This window comes from Podospora pseudocomata, assembly GCF_035222375.1.
Source record: "Podospora pseudocomata strain CBS 415.72m chromosome 1 map unlocalized CBS415.72m_1, whole genome shotgun sequence".
NCBI lineage: Eukaryota > Fungi > Ascomycota > Sordariomycetes > Sordariales > Podosporaceae > Podospora > Podospora pseudocomata.
In genome coordinates, this window is record NW_026946363.1 from 3,560,555 (window position 1) to 3,579,963 (window position 19,409).

Consider the following 19,409-nt stretch of genomic DNA (forward strand, 5'->3'; position numbering starts at 1 on the left):
ACAGCGACTGCACATCTTCGCCTGGACGGCGGCCCAGGACCAGGTCTAGCACTCCCCGCCAACCCGGTGAACCAATCCCGATGTGACCTGTGAACTTGTTGAGCCTGGGCACCGCCTCCCAGACCCAATCTGTTGATCGGGCACGGTTCTAGATGCAGATAATTATCCCCAGCCCTAGTCTTGCGTGAATGCCGAACCCTACCGCGCGTGGGTTTGGCCACCCACAAGCCTTGAATAGCAGATCTGCGGCCCCCTCGCCCATCTGGGTTCGCGAGAGGGCCACACCGTTGCCTGAATGGGTTCCAGGAGGAGCTTTTGGTTCCACGGGCTCACCCACGTCTCTGGCCAAGAAAATGGGCACCACAGTACACCTTGAGCAAGTTGGCTTTGACAGGTGTTGTTGGGAAGAGATTTGAGAACCATAGACACATTTCGCCGCCGTGCTCTCCCAGCATTACGCATTACGCCACTGAACATAATCCCCCCGTTATTCTATTGCACGACGAAACAACTGCGCAGATATCACCTGTTCACGGAACTCTGGCGTGTCTGTCTGTCATAACAGCTTCGGGCTACTGCCGTGTGAAGTTAGTTTAAAAGGTTCATCCGACATCATCCACTAACCGGTCCTGACTTCTGAGCCTTGCTGCCCACACCACTGGACCGGATCGCTGTTTTGTTCGCGGTGTCTCTCCAGTTGGGAGGATCTCGTTCTGTCTCGCCTCCACGCGCTACTTCCCTGTCTCCTCCTGCTCTTTGCAGATGAACGACCCGCCGCATCGTTAGACCCGGACGAAACATACCGGGCATTTTCCCCGCCAGATTTGTGTGTCCAACCCATTGGAGCAGCCCTACCGAGTGCTATCGTATCGTGGCGAAGAGTTTACTGGCTGTGCCTACCTAGCTTGGTATCAACCCTATCTTGATATCGTCTGCCCGGTGGACTTGCCTCGGCGTTCGATTTTTCTCCTTCTGGCTTTCTGACCTTGCCATCAAGCTGTCAAAGCTGGGTTTTAAAGGAAATCAAGTGAAGCTGTGCATCACCCAAGAGCCTACCCAAAAGTATCACACACCCCTGTACCCGAACCTCACTCGCCCTTGCATTTAACGCTTAACCACGGCGATCTCCCTCCCAAAGGATTGGGATTCTGTCAGGTTCGAGAAGCCCTCTACACCCCCCCTCGCACACTTCCCACTAGAGACATCATTTGGGTCGTGTGAGTGTTGTTGAGAGACTGCTTTCTTGCCATAATCTGCACCCTACAACACAGAAAAAGCAGGAGAGCTGAGCAGGTCTCTGGGTGGCGGTATCCCAAATAGACTCTTGAAGCTGGGTTTGATAGCCTTTGGCATCCCAATGGGAGATACACCACTCCAGCACGGCGCTCCAACAGAGTTCCTCGGACAAGACGCCCCTCCGGGAACGCTTTCGGTCTCCTCAAGTCTCGGGCCGGGTCACATCGCTGCTGAGCATCCGTCCGTGTACCCCTCGACACGCCCTCAACAACAGCCAGACGCCGGATCGCAACATGCCTTTGCAACTCAACTCGAAATGACGCATCAACAAAGAACCGGGGGCTTCGATATGAGCAGCATGGCCAACGCCCTGCCCCAGCAAGCATACCGACCGGGCCCTTACGGACAAAGCCCACAGAGATATAACGCGCCTGGAATATCATCCCCCGGAACGGCGCCTCAAATCCCTGTCTCTCAATATGGGGCACCGAACGCTATGGGACCGGCGGCCCCTTCTCCTCAGTATTACATACCACAACCGCATATGGCGGCGCAATACTACCCGAGTCCCGTACCCCCCCAACAGCCAGCGGGTGCTAACATGCCACCTCGGGGAGATGTAAACTACTATGGTAGTCATGTTGTTGTGAACCAACAACATCACCCAGGCGCACACTACTATTACCCGCCGACCGCACACTTTGCTGGGCAGTCGCCGCATGTAGTAACACAGCTCATGCTTGGACAGTATGCGCAATCGAATCTGCACCACCTCGATGCTGGTGCGCAACACCCGCATCTCAACAATCAAGGGGTTCCCATCCATTCCCCGGCCCATCATGGAACGCGTGAGTTGCTTCACTAGTCCCGCACGCAAGTCTCATCGCTAATGCCAAACAATAATAGCCTCGACAGAAAGCCGTCAAAATAATGTTGTTCGCGGTCCTCCCCGAAAGCCGCGCCAGAGTGGTGAGTGTTCTCAAGTCTTCCCGAGTGCTGGCGGACTCAACAAGAACTGACAAAGTCTCCTGAACAGGCCACGCCATATGGATCGGCAACCTACCTCCTCAGACAGAGCTCATGAGCTTGGTTCATCACGTCTGCAAGGAAGCTGATGGACTGGAGTCACTGTTCCTCATCTCGAAAAGTAACTGCGCGTTCGCGAACTTCAAGGACGAACAGTCATGCATCGCGGCGCAACGAAAACTCCACGACTCCAAATTCATGACTGTCAGACTGGTCAGCCGGTTGCGAAAAAGCACGGTAGAAGGACCTGCCGGTATCACGGCACCGACAGGACCGGCTATCTCGTCAACGCCGACGGTAACAGCGGCTCAGGAACAAGCTGCTACTATTGGAGCCGATTCGGATGAAACAAAAACTCCCGCTTCTTCGACGCCGGCGGCCGCTGCCGATTCGAGTGTAATAAGCCCCAAGGTGGAAAGTGGTTCTTCTCAGAAGGACAGGTTCTTTGTTCTCAAGAGTCTGACGGTGGAGGACTTGGAGCTGAGTGTCAAAACGAATATATGGGCGACTCAGTCGCATAACGAAGAGACCCTCAACAATGCCTTTAAAGTAAGTGTTCTGGCCATGTTCCCAACCTGATTCCGTTATTTCAACGTACAGGACACACCTGGCTAACTGTGTTTTCAAACAGGACTCGGACAACGTCTATCTCGTGTTCTCTGCAAACAAATCTGGCGAATACTTTGGCTACGCCCGCATGACATCTCCCATCAACGACGACCCCGCAGCAGCGATAGAATTTGCACCCAAGGCACAGTCCTCGGCTGATGTTGACCTTCCCAAGGCCATAGCCACTGAAGCCACCGAATTCGCGCCCAAGGGCCGGATTATCGATGACTCTGCCCGCGGCACCATTTTCTGGGAGGCAGACCGCGGAGACCAGACGCCTGATGGCGGGCAAGATGAGGAATCCGGTGGGTCGGTCGGTGGGGACGGTGGAAGTGTCCAAGGTGTTGGTCAAGAGAATGGGGTTGGTGCTGAGTCTAAAGCATGGGGCAAGCCGTTCCGACTGGAGTGGTTGTCAACGGCGAGGCTTCCGTTTTATAAGACTAGGGGACTTAGAAATCCCTGGAACTCCAACAGGGAGGTGAAGATTGCCAGAGATGGAACAGAGCTGGAGCCCTCAGTTGGAAGGAGGCTGATTGGGTTGTTCAACAGGATACAAAGTCCGGCCATGCCTATCATTCCAGGAATGGGGCCAGGGCCAGTGCCTGTGCATGTCCCTGTGTCAACGGCTGGAATCCCACTGGCAGCCGGTGGCTACCCCATGCCGCCGAATGTGTTGATGAGGTGATTAATTGGATATGGGTGCTTTGTGTGTCGAGTCTCTTGGAAGGATGCTGCTGGATGGCAAAGACTTGTACGATGGTACCTACTACTAGAGACAGCGACATGCTTCCCTCGTCGTGTATTTTGAATGGCATCTCTATAGTGTACAATCAGCCTTGTTCTATTAATTGCTTGTCTTACCTTCCAGTACATAGTCTGGCATCAATGAGCTCTGCATCAAGCTTGGGTAAAGCTTCCCATGTCTTCTGCCTCAGTGCCTTCTCAGCTAACTAGTTACACACGGATCACTTAGTGCAGTGTGCACCGAAAGCTGTCGAAGCTTCTAACTGGTTTGGTTGTGGTGTCAAGAGTGGCCCCACCCTTCCCGTCTTGGCAGGAACTGTGCCGAAACATGGATGCCCTGTCTAGCCGCCATCAAGATAACTTGACCTTCAACATCGATATCAGATGGTTGTGGTAACCTTTGGTTTTGCTGAAGGAAGACGTAACTAAAACATGGTCGTCTGAGTGTGCTAAACTAGCTAGGTAGAACGCGAGCAGATGGCGTAAACGCCTCTCGCTCAACAACTGATGACTCCGATGGTGTGAATCACCGCCGGCCTGGCCACATCGATATCAGAAACAGCCACCGGGTATCTACGCCAAAGTATGACTTCTTGAAAGAGCAAAAAGCATGCAAAATCTAGGTAATTTCCAGTTCTGATTTGTCCATTTGCTAGGCAGTATGAAAGTCTAAAGATGATTCTCATTTGTTTTTGGATGAGTTGTGGTGGACTTTGGAACCTTCTGGAGCCTTCGCAAGTCAGCCCCTTCCTTTTGTTTCTGGCAAGTCGACCTGCAAATGCAGTGTGTGCAGCACATTATGATGCAAACACCTCTTTCCGCAGCGTGCCATGCTTCTGCCCGGAGCATCAGGTCCTTTCTAGAAGCTACAGGTAGCATCACACTCTTTTCATTTTGCTGTGGGCTTGAAGCTTGTGGAAAACGCCATCAGGCTTGACCAAAGCTCCTCTCAAGTATTTTAAGCCTTTGAATCTCTTTCAACCTCTCCAACTCTTTTCTCCTCAGATCAACAACAACAAAGCAAAGCAAAGCAACCACAACAAGCTCTCAGCTCTCAAACGCACTTCAATCTTCCTCGCACTGCATAACAACTTTCCAATTCTCACAACTCAACAACAACAACCTTCAACCACTCTTTAAAAATGTTCTCCCGCAGCTTCTACGGTGCCGACCCCAGCTTCACTCCCCTCTTCCGCCTCCTTGACGACTTTGACAACTACTCGCGCGAAGTCCAAGGTAACGGCAACGACAACCACCAGAACGGATCCCGCAACTCTCACCGCGCCATTCGCACCTTCACCCCCAAGTTCGACATCAGCGAGTCGGTTGATGCCTACGAGCTCCACGGCGAGCTCCCTGGCATTGCCCGCGAGGACCTCAGCATCGAGTTCACCGACCCCCAGACCATTGTGATCAAGGGCAAGGTGGAGAGAACCCGCACCGCCGGAACCCCTCCCGCGGGTCTCCTCGAGAACAACGGCCAAGCCAGCAAGGCCATCACCGAGAGCGGCGAGGACCAGCACCCTTCTCACAAGGTCACCGTCGAGGATGAGAAGCCCGAGGACGAGAAGGCCACCAGCACCACCACCGTGGTCAAGACCGGCGAGAACAAGGAGGCTGCCACCCACCACAAGAACAAGCAGCCCGAGACCAAGTTTTGGCTCCAGGAGCGCTCGATCGGCGAGTTTAGCCGCACTTTCAGCTTCCCCAGCCGGGTCGAGCTCGACGGTGTCAAGGCTGGCCTCGACAATGGCATCTTGACTGTTGTGGTGCCCAAGGCGAAGAAGCCTCAGGTCCACAAGGTTCCGATCTGCTAGATTCAGTTCTGAGGACTTGCCAAGTGAGAGGCATGGAAGATATGAGTTGCTCGGAGTGATGGAAATGCATGGTGTTATGGAATTGGTACTTATGAGCATTGCTAGGCGTCTTTTGGAAGGTATCGAGTTAGGCACGCACAAGATACGGAGGATTTTACTCGGCACAGTATCGGGTTAGTTAATGGGATTGTGGAGGAGGATGATTGATCATGCATGAGATTTGGTGCCTGACAGTACATGGTAGTCTCACGGCTTTGGTAGTGAATGAAGATAAGTTTTCGTTATAATCTTTTCCCTCGATTGATGTGACTTGGACTGTGATCTGACATGCATGTCTCTCCATGAATTGTTACCGAGAAGAATTGTGCAGCGGTTGAGGTGCAAAGAGCCTGCTCCGGTTCCTATTCATGATTGGCTATCGTGTACACGAAGCGACAGCTTCTCATGAATGGAGGGCAATGCCATCAATTGCGCATTCGCTGACGACACCGGAGCTAAGACGGATATGATGTTCTTGGAAGCATACCAGCTGATAGTGTAACCTCTGTATCTCCAACTGTAAGTAAACAACGTACGTACAATCAGATTGATCACCTTTTTCCCACGAGACAACAAAAATACAACATTTTTGCAAAAAGACCTCCCAAGATACCATGTCCACCACTGCTATCTCGTTCCGGCTCCCCAAAGCTGCGAGCCAAGGCTTCCAGAACGCTCCTGCTTACGACACCCACCGGCCCCATACCCTCAAGAAGCCGTCACTTCGTTACTTTCCGCGCTGGGACTACTGGGCAAGCAAAATACCAAGATCCTCGAGATTGCCGCTGGCACGGGGAAGTTCACCGAGCTGCTTGCCAACCGAGAGGAGGGATTCAATGTGATAGCCGTTGAGCCCCACGGGGACATGAGGGGTCAGCTCGCTGGGAAAGGAACTAAAGGGTGTCGATGTGAGGGATGGTCATGCGGGAAGGTTGGCGGTGGAGGATGACGAGTGGGCGGATGGGTATATTGCTGCGCAGAGCTTTCATTGGTGAGCCTCTCTTTTGTCGCGTCTTGGAAGTGAGAGAGAGATATTGTTCGGGAACACTGATCAACGCGACGAGGGGACAATAGGTTCGCAAATGAGGAGACGTTGAAGGAAGCCCATCGAGTCTTAAAAAAGGGGCGAGGTTAGGTGCGATTTGGAATATTGAAGATTGTGAGTTGATGATGTTTGCTCGATGGCTCGGTTCAGTGAGCTAACAGTCACGGTAACAAAGACAACAAATCCCGTGAGTGGAAGGCAACGACTACGTGGGAGGAGAAACTGAACTCATGGTATGACTTTTCCAGACAGGAAGAAGAAATAGTAGAGCAGATCAATATTAACAGGATTTATTCCATATCATCCGACGGCCAGCCTCGTTTCCGCGATGGCCAACGGAGAAGTGCCTTGGACAACCAACAACTATTCGCGCTTCTACTTAGTGAGGAAACCGTGAAATGGACGGTGTGGCTGTCGGAGGGTGCGCTTTGGTCTCGTATCAACACTCTCAGCCAGGTGGCAATACTGGAAGGGTCAGACAGAGAGGCGGCTGTCAGGGTGTTCAAGGAGGCGCTTCAGTCACCAGATGTTGAGAGGAACGAGAAGGGAGAGATTGCTCTTCATGGCGTTACCTACTTTGTGTGGACCAAGAAGCTCGACTCTTTGAGATTTCTTCCAATCCACCAGCCCCCAAAACTCCTCAGCAGGATATCAGACCCTACCCCCAGGCCGCCGGATGCAGTGAATAACAGATTAAAACTTCTTAATCGGCAGCGATATACATGACTGGAAACATATTAGAATCATAGTCAAAACTCATGTGTGTATTCGGTGAGGTGGTCACAACATACCATTGTTGCCTCTGACAAAGGCGTCGCCGTAGCTTCTTCGCTTGGCGCCATTAACATACTCCTCGGTCTTTTCCAGGGCAATGTTCATGTATCCATCCACAGACTGCAGCTCTCCTATTTTCATTTTATCTGTCAGTGGGATTGTCCTCTCTCAAAAGTTGGGTGGGACTCACCCTTGTAAACAACACCTGAGTTAAGCTTGACTGTGACAGGATGTCCAATGATTTCGCTGAGCCAGCCTGATGGGTCCTTGCCCTCTCCCTGAGTTATAGCGCCGTTCTCCATGATTAACTGAGTGACCGGTTGATATTATTGGGCTGTTTGTTCGCAGAATCGACGTCGTTAATTGAGCGTGGCTCTATTCTGGATGAGTGGGTCGAGTGAATGAATGAGTTGAGTGTGATGTGTTGTTGCAAGGGGTGAGTGGTTCAGTGGTGATTGCAATCTGGGCCCACTTTCTTCTCTTTCAACACAGACGCACGGGCCACGTGGAAGCTCCGGCGGCCCCCTGAAGGCAGGTGCAACTCCAGTTTCACCAACCAACATGGATGGATGAGATGTCTGCCTCAATATGATCCAACTCTGCAGTTCACCGAAGAGACATGTATATACATACATTTTTATCCAATTCCCAGTAATTTGATACATTTGTATCTGCTGCAATTCCGAGAATCCTCCTTCTTGTCTTTTTCGTCTCATTTTCTCCAAGTGACTCACTCACCCATCTCATCTGGACCAGCCTTATTCACTACCTATCAACAACCTGCCCGGTCTGACACACACCACTGACCAAGATTTCATAAGTGAATAGAGAGCGGTTCCTATTTTGACTGGCATAAGTATCAGGAACTTGATTCCCGACTTTCTTTTCAACCATCACCTTCTTTGCTCTGCAGTAGGCCTCATCGTCCCCCCAGTCAAGCTATTCAAGTCGGTCACTCACATCGGCCAAGCACCAGAGCCTGACAGTACTTCCAGCCTGCTCGTTTGATTCTATCAAAACTCTCATTTAACTCTACTGGTCTTTAATATATACCTTCTATCCATTAGCCGGAGCTCTTCCACCCATCATGGGCGGCTCAGCCTTCTCAGACCTGGAGAATCCTCCATACACTCCTCGCATGCCCATAGATATCTACGAGCAGGTAAAGGCATCCTGTTATACCGCTCTCGAAAAGATTTTCCTCCACGTGGCCAACCCCGTCGAGGGCCCTGCCAAAGCCGACCACGGCGACATCGACATCCTCGTCGCAAACGAGCGGCGTCTCACACTTCAGGATTCCGATGAAGACACGACTCCCTCGCCCCTGCCCACACTACACACCAAGATCCGAGAAGCACTAGGCGCAGAATTCCACAAAGCCGTCCACAACACCACAAACCTAGTCGTCCCTTGGCCCGGCTCCAACGGACAAAAACACATCCAAGTTGACGTCCGTATCTGCAAGAACGAAGAGGAGCTAAACTGGGTGAGCCCTCCCCCCTTCTTTCCCCCAGAACACAACCCAAACTAACATCCCCTCAACAGTACCTCTTCAAACACGGCCACGGCGACCTCTGGAACCTCCTCGGCTCCACCATCCGCCCCTTCGGCCTGACAGTAGACGAATCCTCCCTCTGGATCCGCATCCCAGAAATCGAAAAATTCGACCGCAAAAAGGCCAAAATCCTCCTCACCAAATCCCCAACCGCAATCCTCACCTTCCTCGGCATCAGTCTCGAGCCGTTCAAGTCCGGCAAGCCTTTCCCAACGGTGGAGGCCCTCTACGAGTACGTAACCACCTGCCGCTACTTCTTTGTCCGCCCCGCCTCGGAAGAAAATGACGGCGATGGCGCTGGCCTTGTAGGAGGCGAGGAAGGCGTCAAAAAGCTCAAGAGCAATGACCGGCAGAGGATGAGGCAGCGGGCTGTGTACAGGAGGTGGATAGAGGAGTATATCCCCAGTCTTCGGGAGCAGGGCCTGCACGTCAGGTCGGATGTCTCGGTCAAGAAGATGCGCGCCTCGGTGCAGGAGGACGCTTTTGCCGCGTTTGACGTGGAGGTGGAGTGGAACGCACGGCTGAAGGAGTGGCGGTTGCAGAAGAATGTGGAGGCGACGAGGAAGTTGATCAAGGAGATAATACCTGCCGACGTTACGGATGTGAATTATAGGGTTTGCTTGCTGTCTGGGTTGAAGAAGATCATTATGGAGGATGGCGATTTAGCTGGGTTCGAGTTCGTTTCCCGCCCAGACTTCAAAAATGAGGATGGGCTTTATGACGAGGAGGTTATCCGGCGTTTTGTGGAGGAAAAGATTGACGAGGTAGGCAAGGTGGCGTTGGAAGGGCAGCTGGAGAGGTCAAGGGCAGCGATGCAAAAAAAGAGGGAGAAGATGGCAAGCGCCGCAGAATAGGCGTTTCAAAGGGGAGGAATGATGACAGGAGGAACGAGATACCGCATTGTCACTATACTTAGCAAATCATAGCTTCGCTCAAAGAGCATTGTAATTTCACACTCATATTACCCGCCGCTTTTTGCAACCCCCTCAGATCATGTCAGTCTGTCCAGTAGATACAATTTAGTAACTGCTTTGCATACGTTCCACATCATGAATTCCAGCAAATGTTCCCAGCAAATCCACACAGCTAAATTAGACAATATTACCAGTCAAAATCCGACGACTCCCCGGCATCTTCCATCTCAATATCCTCTTCCTCGCCTTCCATCTCACAATCACCACTGAGGCCGTCATCCTCACCGACATACTCTGCGAGACCATCAAGAGCCGCCTGCCTAGCATCTCGCATCGCCTGCTCCAACATGGCCCTCACATCAATAGACGGGTCCCCGTTCTTAGCTCTCTCCAACACACCTCTAGGCAGCGCGAGAAGCCACCTTGTCAAAAAAGTTGCCTCGATCTGCCTTTGCAACTCTTCACCCGAGAGCCTTGCTGGCACCTGCGTCAAGCTGACCCCAGCCTCCAACATCTCGACAATCTCATCCGCTCGATTCAGAATGCGGGCCGGTATGCCTCGTATCTCGGCGCACTTTATTCCCAAACTTGATGGGCCCCGCCCCGGCAAGAGACGATGCAAGTATGTGACCTGGTCCTCGATCGCATCTGCTCCCAGGTTGAGACGAACATCCATGTGCGCCAAAGCAAGGTCGTCTTCTTGGTAGCCATCGAGCAGGCCATTTTCGAACACCTCATGAAAGTGCGTTGCTGCAAGAACCTTTGGTTGCTGCGATTTCCCAAGCTCGATAAAATGGGACAGATATGAAGCGAGAAGAGCCGCGCCGTTTGATGCCGTGGTGCCCTTTCCAAACTCGTCGACTACAAGTAAGCTCCTCTTTGTGGCAAAATTCAACGCAAAAGCTGCCTGCTTTATATCGATCATAAAAGCACTTTGGTCGTCGAGAACTGTCTCGCGCGTCAGAATTCTCGTCAGTATGCGGTCCGTCAGACCTATTGTGGCTCTCTCTGCAGGGACAAAACTCCCCACATGGGCCAGCTGTACAATGAGCGCAACCTGTTTCATGTAGACGCTCTTGCCTGAATCATTGGGGCCGGTGAGTACTAACATACACGGCTTGCCTTCGTACACCGTAAAGTCTTCCTCGTCGGATACCTCGGAGCCATACAACCCGGTACTAGAAGCGCGTTGGGACAAAGTCGAGGGGCGTGATGGGGCTTGTGTAGTTGGCCAGCTGAATGCAATCTCTGGGGAGGATATGGATCGGGAAGGCCACATGAAGCTTGCTTCGGTCCTTTGATAGTTTTCCAATTCGTCCATGGTGTTTTCCTTTTCTTCACCGCCCATATCTTCCTGGTCCGGGTCGAGGGACATGCGGTTATACCCGTCATCATCAACGAGGCTGTCATTGTACCAAAAACTGTCATTCATGTTCAGGTCGTGTGTGTTCTTGGTGGAGCATATAGAAGCGGTCTCATCAGCCCTTTCCATGCACTCGTCTTCGTCCAGGCTTCCATGTGGCTTGGTTTTCCCAAACCCACCTCGCAAACTACAATTGTTGGGTATAAATGACGGAACTACCAACTCTTGGAGGGGGTGGCGTCCGTCGATAATGTCGATGATGTTGGAAGTGGTCATCGTAGGTGCCACCCAGTTGTACTTTTCCGCCGCGGAGGCCAATGCTGACAGACTGTCAAGTTCACCGTATATTTCCGAGGCGGCGAGGATTGCCTTTTCCTGCTCTCGAACATGGCCAGATAGCTCCATGACCAGAAGCATTTCTTCTTCGGTGATGTAGGATGGTAAGTCGCCATATTGTGAGTCGAGATCGTGCATCAGCTTGTTCTTGTAATAGGCGACTCCTTCGGTCACAAAGACCAGTTCCCATTCATCATCGAGGAGGTCATGCCCATAGTAGACCCCCACGCCGGTATCTGGCTTGATGGCAACACCGATAAGAAAGCCCGACTGTTCCATGACGGTGCAGTGTAGAATATGTTTGTTTGCCCACCTGGGAGCATCTCTCGCAATGTTATCCCTGATATCAGGAAGCATGTCACAGACCTCCGCCAACTCTTGCCTAAGCTGATCCAGTCCAGGGCTTGCACCCGACAAAATGATGGTACGTTGGCTGTCTTTGGAAGCCTCGAAGTCAAATGTTCTCATGATTTTGTCGGCAAGAAGAAGAAACGGACGAGGATCAATCGTGTCGCAGATCTGCAGAAATCAGTCAGCTTGAAGTTAGTTTTCAACATTGAAGTGTTAATGGCTTGCCTTGGAGATGATCTCAAGCCCCGAGGTGCGGACAAGTGAGGTCACGGCCTGGTGAACGTTGGCAGCAACTGTAGCAAAGCGAACCACAGCTTTCCAGTCGCCCATTCGGAGCGACAGATGGCCCCTTACACGATCCACGCCTTTCTTTACGTGGAGCAGCAGTGTCTTGGGACTCTTCAACCTCTTGAGCAGTTTGCGCATACTCTTCACGATTGAAACATTCTCTGGATCCAACATCATATGAATCGTCGACTGGCGTTGATGTATCACGTCGAGGTTGAGACTTGGCCGCAGCAGCATCTGGCGCACTTTCTGCTTTCCCTGCGTCGTTGATGCCAGCGAGGCCAGAAGGTCCGCTACACAGAGGTTTTCTTTGGCTCGTGGTTCGTCGCTAGACCCGTGGAGTCCAGGAATGGCTTGAAGATGCGGACGTATAATGTTAAGAGATATCAGGGCATCGGCGCCGAGCAGCATGGTATCTGTAGAAAGGTTCATCTTGATACGTTTCACCCGGAACGGAACCTTCCCTTCTTCACCGGAGCCGGACTCTTCCTCCACTGCCCTTCGGCGTTCGAGGTCGGTGAGAACTGCCCCAGCGCACCCTACAGAAAGCTGGCTTTCCAAATTGATGATTCTTGCCAGGCGCACAAGGTTGATATGGCGAGAAGACCCAATGCATTGAATAGGCTCTTCCTCTCCAGACTGCACCTGAAGGGGATCGGGCTCTTGCGATTCGTCTGAGAAAATGCCGACATTGGCTAATAGCTCTCTCGCTGTGTCGTAGTTGAACTGTGCTGAAACAAGGTGGCGTAGAATATACGGGCCTTTGTCTGTACGTGATGTCTGATCATCATCGAACTTTTGTGCGTTTGGTTCGAGAAATTGAACTAGTGAATCCGCTGCACGATTGGAAATGAGAACCGAGGTTGGCTCCAGGTGAAGGAGAAAGGTTTCAACAGTCTCTATGCCTCCCATGGCTATGTCGTCCTCAAGAAACAGCGTTTCATCCACGGCGCTATAGTAAGCACAGCCCACTTTGCCCTCCCGATCCATGTTGACGGCCATGATGACTTCATTCAGAGTGTCATGGTCGTGGCTAACGCTTTCATCCACAGTTATGCCCCCATAGTACGAAGGAGTGTTATGTCTCGAGCTCATGTACGTGGACTCCCGCGATTGCCATGACCGGCGCCTGGATGCTGCTCTCGAAGGCTCCGTGGAAGTCGTTACTGATGAAGTTGACGAGATGGAAAAGTATTGGCTCGACCGGATAGACGGAGTCTCTATCTGGGATTTTCTCCGCCGACGACTTTCTCCTGTGGCTGTCCAGGAGTTTGACCTGCTGCTTTTGGATTCTTTGGAGATGCCAGACCGCAAAGTGGACTTTGAACGTCGGGAAGGAGATGAGGACCTCGAGTGCCGCGAAGTAGACAGTGACCTTGAACGTCGCGACGACGACTTCGACCTACCATTGGCAGAGGGAGTGGTGCTTGTAGAGGAAGATCGAGAACTCCTATGGCGGACCTGTTCTCGTGAGCTTCTGGACGGATGGCTGCTAGTATGATGTCGCGATTCATGTCGCGACAGCAAGGAATGGGACGCATTGTTCTGGTGAGAAGGTTGAGATTCTGCAAGTCTGTCTGCATTTTGATAATTGTGAGGGGTGAAGTAGCGAGAAGTTGACAATGATTCTGCATAGTCCGAAGACAATTGGCGAGATGACGGCGTGTGATCCGTTAGGGCATAACCTGATGAAGCATATTCCGATGATCGATAGCTCAAAGATGTATCAGGGGCGGGGTGTATGATATCTTCAGAACCAGAAAGGTTGTGCGATGCCGACAAAGTCCGGCCACGCTCGACTGACGAGTCTAACAAGGATACCGGGGAGGAAGGGTAGTCGGAGGTCTGCGGGGATAGCAAATGAGAAGCAGTCGAGTATGCACTCCTGGTGCTTCGGGCACTCCGGCCACTGCGGGCGCTTTCACTGGGTGGCATCTGTGCTGTTCGTACAGCTTTGGCATTGAAGTGAGGTAGGGCTGACTGATAGTCGAGATGCCGACTAAAGCTGTTGTACTGGTCGTGGGTGATTCAGAGGTAAAATCCCCGACTGGGCCCAGAATCCGCGAGACAGGGCTAAGGCAGAAACATAACAAATACAACAGAAGGGGATTCTCGGATATTGAAAGGGATGATTGAAGAAAATACAGGCAGTAAAGCGGACAAAACATCTCGGGCTGTCTTGTGTGTTGCTGTATTTTGGGAGGAAGGAGCTTCCTGCCCCAAACCCCCTCCTTCCTGCTGAAGCATGACACACTCACAAGTAAAAACTGGGTATCGATTCCTGCTGTACTTCGTCCTCAACAAAACCATCTAGCAGAGGTAGAAATATCAAAACAACCATGGATCATGTTCCAAACAATCCAGTGAATCCCACCCTCACTTTTGCTCTTGCCCCTGACCTTTCACCCACTCGGTAAACTCATTGCGTTGCTTCCGAACGTCCACAAAGTTTGGCCTACCCTCGATGTACGTGAACGGATTGCCCAAGTAGTCCCGGTTCACCTGCCCGTTGTTGTCCTTGAACCCGTCCTCGCCCTCCCTTTCAATCTTCCCAGCCCACTCGCGCCACTGGATCGGGCGCAGGGGGGATGTGCCGAGAACCAGGCCGACAAGAATAACCAGAATAGCAACAGCCGTTTCGATCGCGATATCTATCGGCAGGGATGTGGCAGCGGTGGGAGTTGACGTCAATGCCGCCGAGGTGGCAGCTCGGAACGACTGCAGGGCCGAATGCTCCTGGGCCGAGTAGCACCTATCGGGGGAATTGTCAGCGCATTGCTCGTTCTGACGGCCGATGGGGAATGTCAAACTTACGCATGTGCGAGTAAAAGACTGCCAAAAGCAGTGATGGACTTGGATATTAACGTCATGGTGGAGGAATCTGGGTTTATGCCTTTTGCTGTTGACTTGGAGATGCTTCTGGTGACGACGATGCCAACTGGTTGGGAGCACTCCCAGAAATGCCAAGGAAGCAGGGGCCATATCCCGATAGTTGCATAGCCGCAACGGTCCAGTTGTGTGCATGCACTTAAACGAAAACTTTCACCCCCTATTCTCATTTTCTCCAAGACACGGTCCCAAGTACTCGGTTCTTTCATCCAAACCCATCCATCTTCCAAGAACTCAAGCTGAGGGGAACCTGTCTTTGATTCAACCTGGCCTCTTTTTGTTTTCTGGCTGCTACAAGCTAGCGATGTTTCACAGATCGGGACGGGGCGGGCTGGGCCACAAATATGCATAATAGCATTATCTGGTGGCTCCTACAAAGAATCCTGATGTCCGAAAAACTACCAAAGAACAATAAAATTCACTTTCACCACCCCCCTCGGATCCGAGGCTAAGCTACCTGAACAAAACAACGAAACAATGTAGCATGGAAAGATATGTACAACCAGATCAGTTTTCTGTGTCCCCTATCGACAGTAGGTTGCTTTCCCCCCCTTCTTTTGCGCTCGCTCTCTCCCTGCTTCTTTCTTGGTTCTGCCCCTTTCCCATATTGCCCTCCTCAAGAATGAGAAGATCTCAACTCGCTCCCTTTTTTTTGTGCCCACTCAATGCTTTTTTCTTGAATAAATCCAGCAGCTGTCATTTTTACGCCCGACTGAGTGACTATTGATCAGCCTTGGTTTCGGCCCAGTTGGCCTCAAAGTGCGCCCCTTCTGACAAAAGCTCCATCCGCCACTCGTCTGCCCCCCCGAGAAACTGGCTGTGCTGCTCAACCGAAAGTGTGTTGTCGAGCCCTAGGTTGAAGTGGGAGAACTGGTTCTCTGGGTCGTTGTTGGATGTCAGCTGGCCTGTTTGCCAACCGTGCTGCGAATTGTTGGTGCCGTCGAAGAGGTTGGATATGGAATTGTTGATGTTGTTGAGGTTATTCGTTCCGTTGAAGAGCTCCTCGTGAGACATCAACGACGGATCGATACGGTGCTCAAAGCGGGGGGGCTGGGGTTGGGAATGACCTTGTGATTGGGATTGTGAGTGAGCTTGTTGCTCGTGAGAAGGGCATGTGTGTTGTGGGTGGTGGTATTGATTCAACTCGTAATGCGAGGGCAATCCGTGGGTGTGTTGTTGGAATGCCATACTCGGCGATGGCGTCTTGCGCATCAGAACATCCTCTATCATACCTGGGTGCAAGTGGCTCCTTTGGGTGTTCTGGATGTGGCTCTCGTAAAAGGTGTTCGTTAACCCTCGAGTGTCGTATGTGGACGGCATTGGTTTCCCCGGGTTGGAAAATTCAAAGGCCGATCGGTTCTGGTGATGAGGCGCTAGCCCGTGCAATCCCATCAGAGGGTGATGGGTTGCGGCATAGACGGAGCGACTTGGAATGTAGTCCCCGTCGTCGTTGGGCGTGTTGGTAGCAGACCGCATCCGGGCCGCCGCGTGTTGCCAGTCGCCATACTCATCCAAGTCCGAGGCTTCACTGTGGGCGTCGAAGTTTTCGTCGTACTTTGCTGGCTTGTGAGGTTTGGACGGCGTGAACTTGTAGTTCGGGTGCGCTTTTTGGTGGTTGTCACGTTCGAGGTCGGCCCAGGCTTTGAACTGCTGTCGGATATGCTCGGGCTCAAGTGGCCAGCTGGAACCGCAGACCCGTGAGACGACCTGATGGTTGTGTTGAGACGCCCATTCTTTGGCACGTTGCTGATAGGCCTTGCGATACAGCATGAAGGCGTTCATGGGCCTTTTGACCTTGCCGGGATTCTTCCTGCACTGGGTGACCTCGTCTTGCCGTGCGGTGGCGTCTCGGTTCACGTACGTCTCGATATCGGTGATCGGAATGGCCGAGTCTTTTGTTAAGTCACTCAGCGGCCTGTCCAAAGTTGGCAAATTTTTCGGCGGCTTCGCTCTTTCCTTCTTCTTCTTTTTAGACGATGCCTTTTCCACGCCCGCGCGTCTTGGTGCCAGCGCCTTCCCGATTACGATATTGCCGCCGTGTATGCTCATGATATCAGACGCCCGTGAAGGTGTAGGGGGTGACGCTGCCGGTGTGCCATAAGGCTGCGACATCTGTAATAAATTGTCAACGATCAACCAGAGCCCGTTGCCTATCTCGACCGGGCGACGAAACTGTACTCACATCTGGAATAGGGCCGTACGGACTGCTGTCGGGATACATGGGGTGGAAGCCCGGCTACACGCAAACAATCAGCATTTTGAGCCATGGCGGGTAGATGGCAACCCTCACAATCTGAGCACCTCCACGCTGGTATGACATGGACGGATCGAAACTTTGCGAATGTGTTAACTGGGGCGCCGGGGTTCCATATCTCGAAGTCGGTTGCGATTGTACTCGAATGGAATCGGCGGCGTTCATATCGTGCGGTGTGGCAGCGTTATGTTGCAGAAGTTCATTGAAGCCGACAGGTAACGGCTCTCCTTTCGGCAGACTTGGGGAGAGGGGGGTATTGCGATCCATGCTAGAGATTGTGTTTTGCTTGTGTGAGAAAGTATCTCTGGGTTGAAGCCGAGGATGATGGAGGGTGAGTGGGAGGGAAAGGCAGTAGCTCAAACACCGGGGATGAGCTCTTCAAATATCTTTGCCAGTCAACCCGGAAGGAGTGGCCGACTGGTTGAGTAGTCGAGGTTGGACAAACTCTAGGAGCAACCTGTAAGGATGATAGGACCGCCCCAAGATTTTAAGGGCAGAGCCTGGCTAATCGATTAGCAACCACGCAAGCATAGCAGTCTGGATAGGTATCAAGACTATCAGTGGATGGTGCAGAGGCTGCGGGAGTAGGGCCCAGGCTAGTGTGTCTTGAGGAGAAAGGTGCTGGGAAAGACGGAGTCTGCAGTGATGATTTGCTTGGATGAAGAGACAGCATCAGATGGCTTGGGAGTGTGCACCTAGCGGTGTAAGGAGGCTCTTGTCTCGCAGGCTGGCTAAGGTGTGCAGGAAGCGGTGGACATCACAAACCTTTTGCGACAGCCTGTCCTGCAGGCTGCGACACGCCCGATGGGTATTTGTGGTGGATGGACTCGTTGTCTTTCCCGGATCACGGCCTGTTGCCCCGGTCTCCTGGACAGCGAGGTGCTTGTCCACGCTGAGAGACCCTATCGGATCTCACGACCACACACCTGAAGCTTCCACAACCGGTGCGGTCTCTCCTGCCAAGGGTGTATGTTGCTTGGCCTTCCTGCTTGTTCCTTTCTTTGTTCCGGCTTCTCTAAGGGCTGGAGCTGGGGTGGGAAGCACCAGGATGGGCTTGCGGCTTTGGTGGTCTCTGCTTCTGCCGCTTCAATGAACGTGGAAGCCGTGCTTTGTCTCAGCGAGAAATTCTTGAAGGGCTGAGGAAAAAGGAAGAGGGGACCGGGTGTGTATTTATATTCTCTTTATTGGGCTCTGGTGCTGAGCAAGCCTGGTGCGGTACTGTCCGCGACCCAAGAGGGTTGACGCATTCGGAAGCCTGGCCGGGCCAGAAGAGCGGAACTAGGCTCTGGACGGCAGCACTGAGGAGGGAAGAAGCCGCCTTCTCGACGACTGTTGGCACTCCACATCCGCGTTCGGGGCTCAGAGTGCCAGAGCTGCTGCAGACGCCTGGCAACGGTGGAGGTAGCAAGCCGACCTCTTGGGAATTATTGGAGATGCAATGACATGCGCTCTCCCGGTCCCCGGCAATACCCACCAGGAGGGGAATTCTGAGCAAACCACTCCTATCCGAACTTCACATCCCCGAGCTTTCCTGTGTTGGAACCATGTCGGCAGCAGCATAGCTCCACGTGTTCCTGCACCAACCCGGGTTACAGCAGTTAGCCAGATTTTCTCGAAGCTGAGATTGGACTCGCCCAACACCCAACAGCATCTTTAGTATTTCCCTCATCATTTTTGACATTTGGAGTCTCAGTTACTTCTAGGTACGCGGTTCCATAGGGGGGTTCATCTGCTGGTTTGAGGTACCCGAGACCGGCTGGAATGTGTTCGGGTCCCTCCCCGGAAGCGGCTTGCCCTCCTTCCCCTCTGCAATGACTGGCTGCTATCTTCTGAGTGACGCCACAGAGGCCAGTGGCTTGCTTCCATTTCTTTGACTTTTTAGATCCAACCTGTTTCTTTGAGGTTTCGTGTGCTCATCGATCATGGCGGTTGATGCCTCACCTGGGCCCATATCCCGCCATAGATGCGTGCACATGACTTGCCGCTCATAACTGCATTTAAAAGCAGCTCGCGATTAGCAACAGCCCGCGGCAAACCTGGATACTTTGGCTCTCGTTGTTGCCCAAGCCTGGCATAGGTCCCCCCCTAGCCTCAGCGCGCATCATGGACAGTTGCAACGTCTTCTGGTTGGTCGCCCTCCCTGCAGGGCTTTCGGGTAGCTGCATTAGC

At 52.5% G+C, this 19,409-nt stretch overlaps 8 protein-coding genes across 8 annotated transcripts; 4 read left to right on the forward strand and 4 right to left on the reverse strand.

Annotated features, from left to right (window-relative positions):
• Window positions 1-1,357: 1,357 nt before the first annotated feature.
• QC762_114010 (uncharacterized protein) lies at window positions 1,358-3,556 on the forward strand (the record flags this gene model as incomplete). The annotated part of the gene is made up of 4 exons (XM_062885826.1): window positions 1,358-2,084; window positions 2,143-2,205; window positions 2,273-2,811; window positions 2,894-3,556. The coding sequence occupies 4 exons, from the start codon at window positions 1,358-1,360 to the stop codon at window positions 3,554-3,556; spliced, it is 1,992 nt and encodes a 663-aa protein (XP_062748720.1).
• A 1,201-nt stretch (window positions 3,557-4,757) lies between these two features.
• QC762_114000 (uncharacterized protein) lies at window positions 4,758-5,432 on the forward strand (the record flags this gene model as incomplete). Its single annotated transcript, XM_062885825.1, has 1 exon — window positions 4,758-5,432. One exon carries the CDS (start codon window positions 4,758-4,760, stop codon window positions 5,430-5,432), a length of 675 nt encoding a protein of 224 aa, XP_062748721.1.
• Window positions 5,433-6,085: 653 nt separating this feature from the next.
• Window positions 6,086-7,242, forward strand: QC762_113990 (uncharacterized protein; the record flags this gene model as incomplete). The annotated part of the gene is made up of 5 exons (XM_062885824.1): window positions 6,086-6,309; window positions 6,349-6,462; window positions 6,546-6,601; window positions 6,692-6,749; window positions 6,804-7,242. The coding sequence occupies 5 exons, from the start codon at window positions 6,086-6,088 to the stop codon at window positions 7,240-7,242; spliced, it is 891 nt and encodes a 296-aa protein (XP_062748722.1).
• On the reverse strand, window positions 6,733-7,725 carry LSM6 (U4/U6-U5 snRNP complex subunit lsm6). The gene is made up of 4 exons (XM_062885823.1): window positions 7,481-7,725; window positions 7,308-7,421; window positions 7,093-7,242; window positions 6,733-7,006 (listed from the first exon to the last, which is right to left on the reverse strand). The coding sequence occupies exons 1-3, from the start codon at window positions 7,590-7,592 to the stop codon at window positions 7,220-7,222; spliced, it is 249 nt and encodes an 82-aa protein (XP_062748723.1). The 5' UTR covers window positions 7,593-7,725; the 3' UTR covers window positions 6,733-7,006; window positions 7,093-7,219.
• Window positions 7,726-7,853: 128 nt separating this feature from the next.
• Window positions 7,854-9,762, forward strand: QC762_113970 (uncharacterized protein). Its single transcript, XM_062885822.1, has 2 exons — window positions 7,854-8,776; window positions 8,836-9,762. Exons 1-2 carry the CDS (start codon window positions 8,378-8,380, stop codon window positions 9,697-9,699), a joined length of 1,263 nt encoding a protein of 420 aa, XP_062748724.1. The 5' UTR covers window positions 7,854-8,377; the 3' UTR covers window positions 9,700-9,762.
• A 184-nt stretch (window positions 9,763-9,946) lies between these two features.
• Window positions 9,947-13,099, reverse strand: QC762_113960 (uncharacterized protein; the record flags this gene model as incomplete). Its single annotated transcript, XM_062885821.1, has 2 exons — window positions 9,947-11,977; window positions 12,035-13,099. 2 exons carry the CDS (start codon window positions 13,097-13,099, stop codon window positions 9,947-9,949), a joined length of 3,096 nt encoding a protein of 1,031 aa, XP_062748725.1.
• Window positions 13,100-14,473: 1,374 nt separating this feature from the next.
• QC762_113950 (uncharacterized protein) lies at window positions 14,474-15,336 on the reverse strand (the record flags this gene model as incomplete). Its single annotated transcript, XM_062885820.1, has 2 exons — window positions 14,474-14,849; window positions 14,912-15,336. 2 exons carry the CDS (start codon window positions 15,334-15,336, stop codon window positions 14,474-14,476), a joined length of 801 nt encoding a protein of 266 aa, XP_062748726.1.
• Window positions 15,337-15,352: 16 nt separating this feature from the next.
• On the reverse strand, window positions 15,353-18,900 carry QC762_113940 (uncharacterized protein). The gene is made up of 4 exons (XM_062885819.1): window positions 18,006-18,900; window positions 17,277-17,740; window positions 17,169-17,222; window positions 15,353-17,098 (listed from the first exon to the last, which is right to left on the reverse strand). Exons 2-4 carry the CDS (start codon window positions 17,505-17,507, stop codon window positions 15,707-15,709), a joined length of 1,677 nt encoding a protein of 558 aa, XP_062748727.1. The 5' UTR covers window positions 17,508-17,740; window positions 18,006-18,900; the 3' UTR covers window positions 15,353-15,706.
• Window positions 18,901-19,409: the final 509 nt, after the last annotated feature.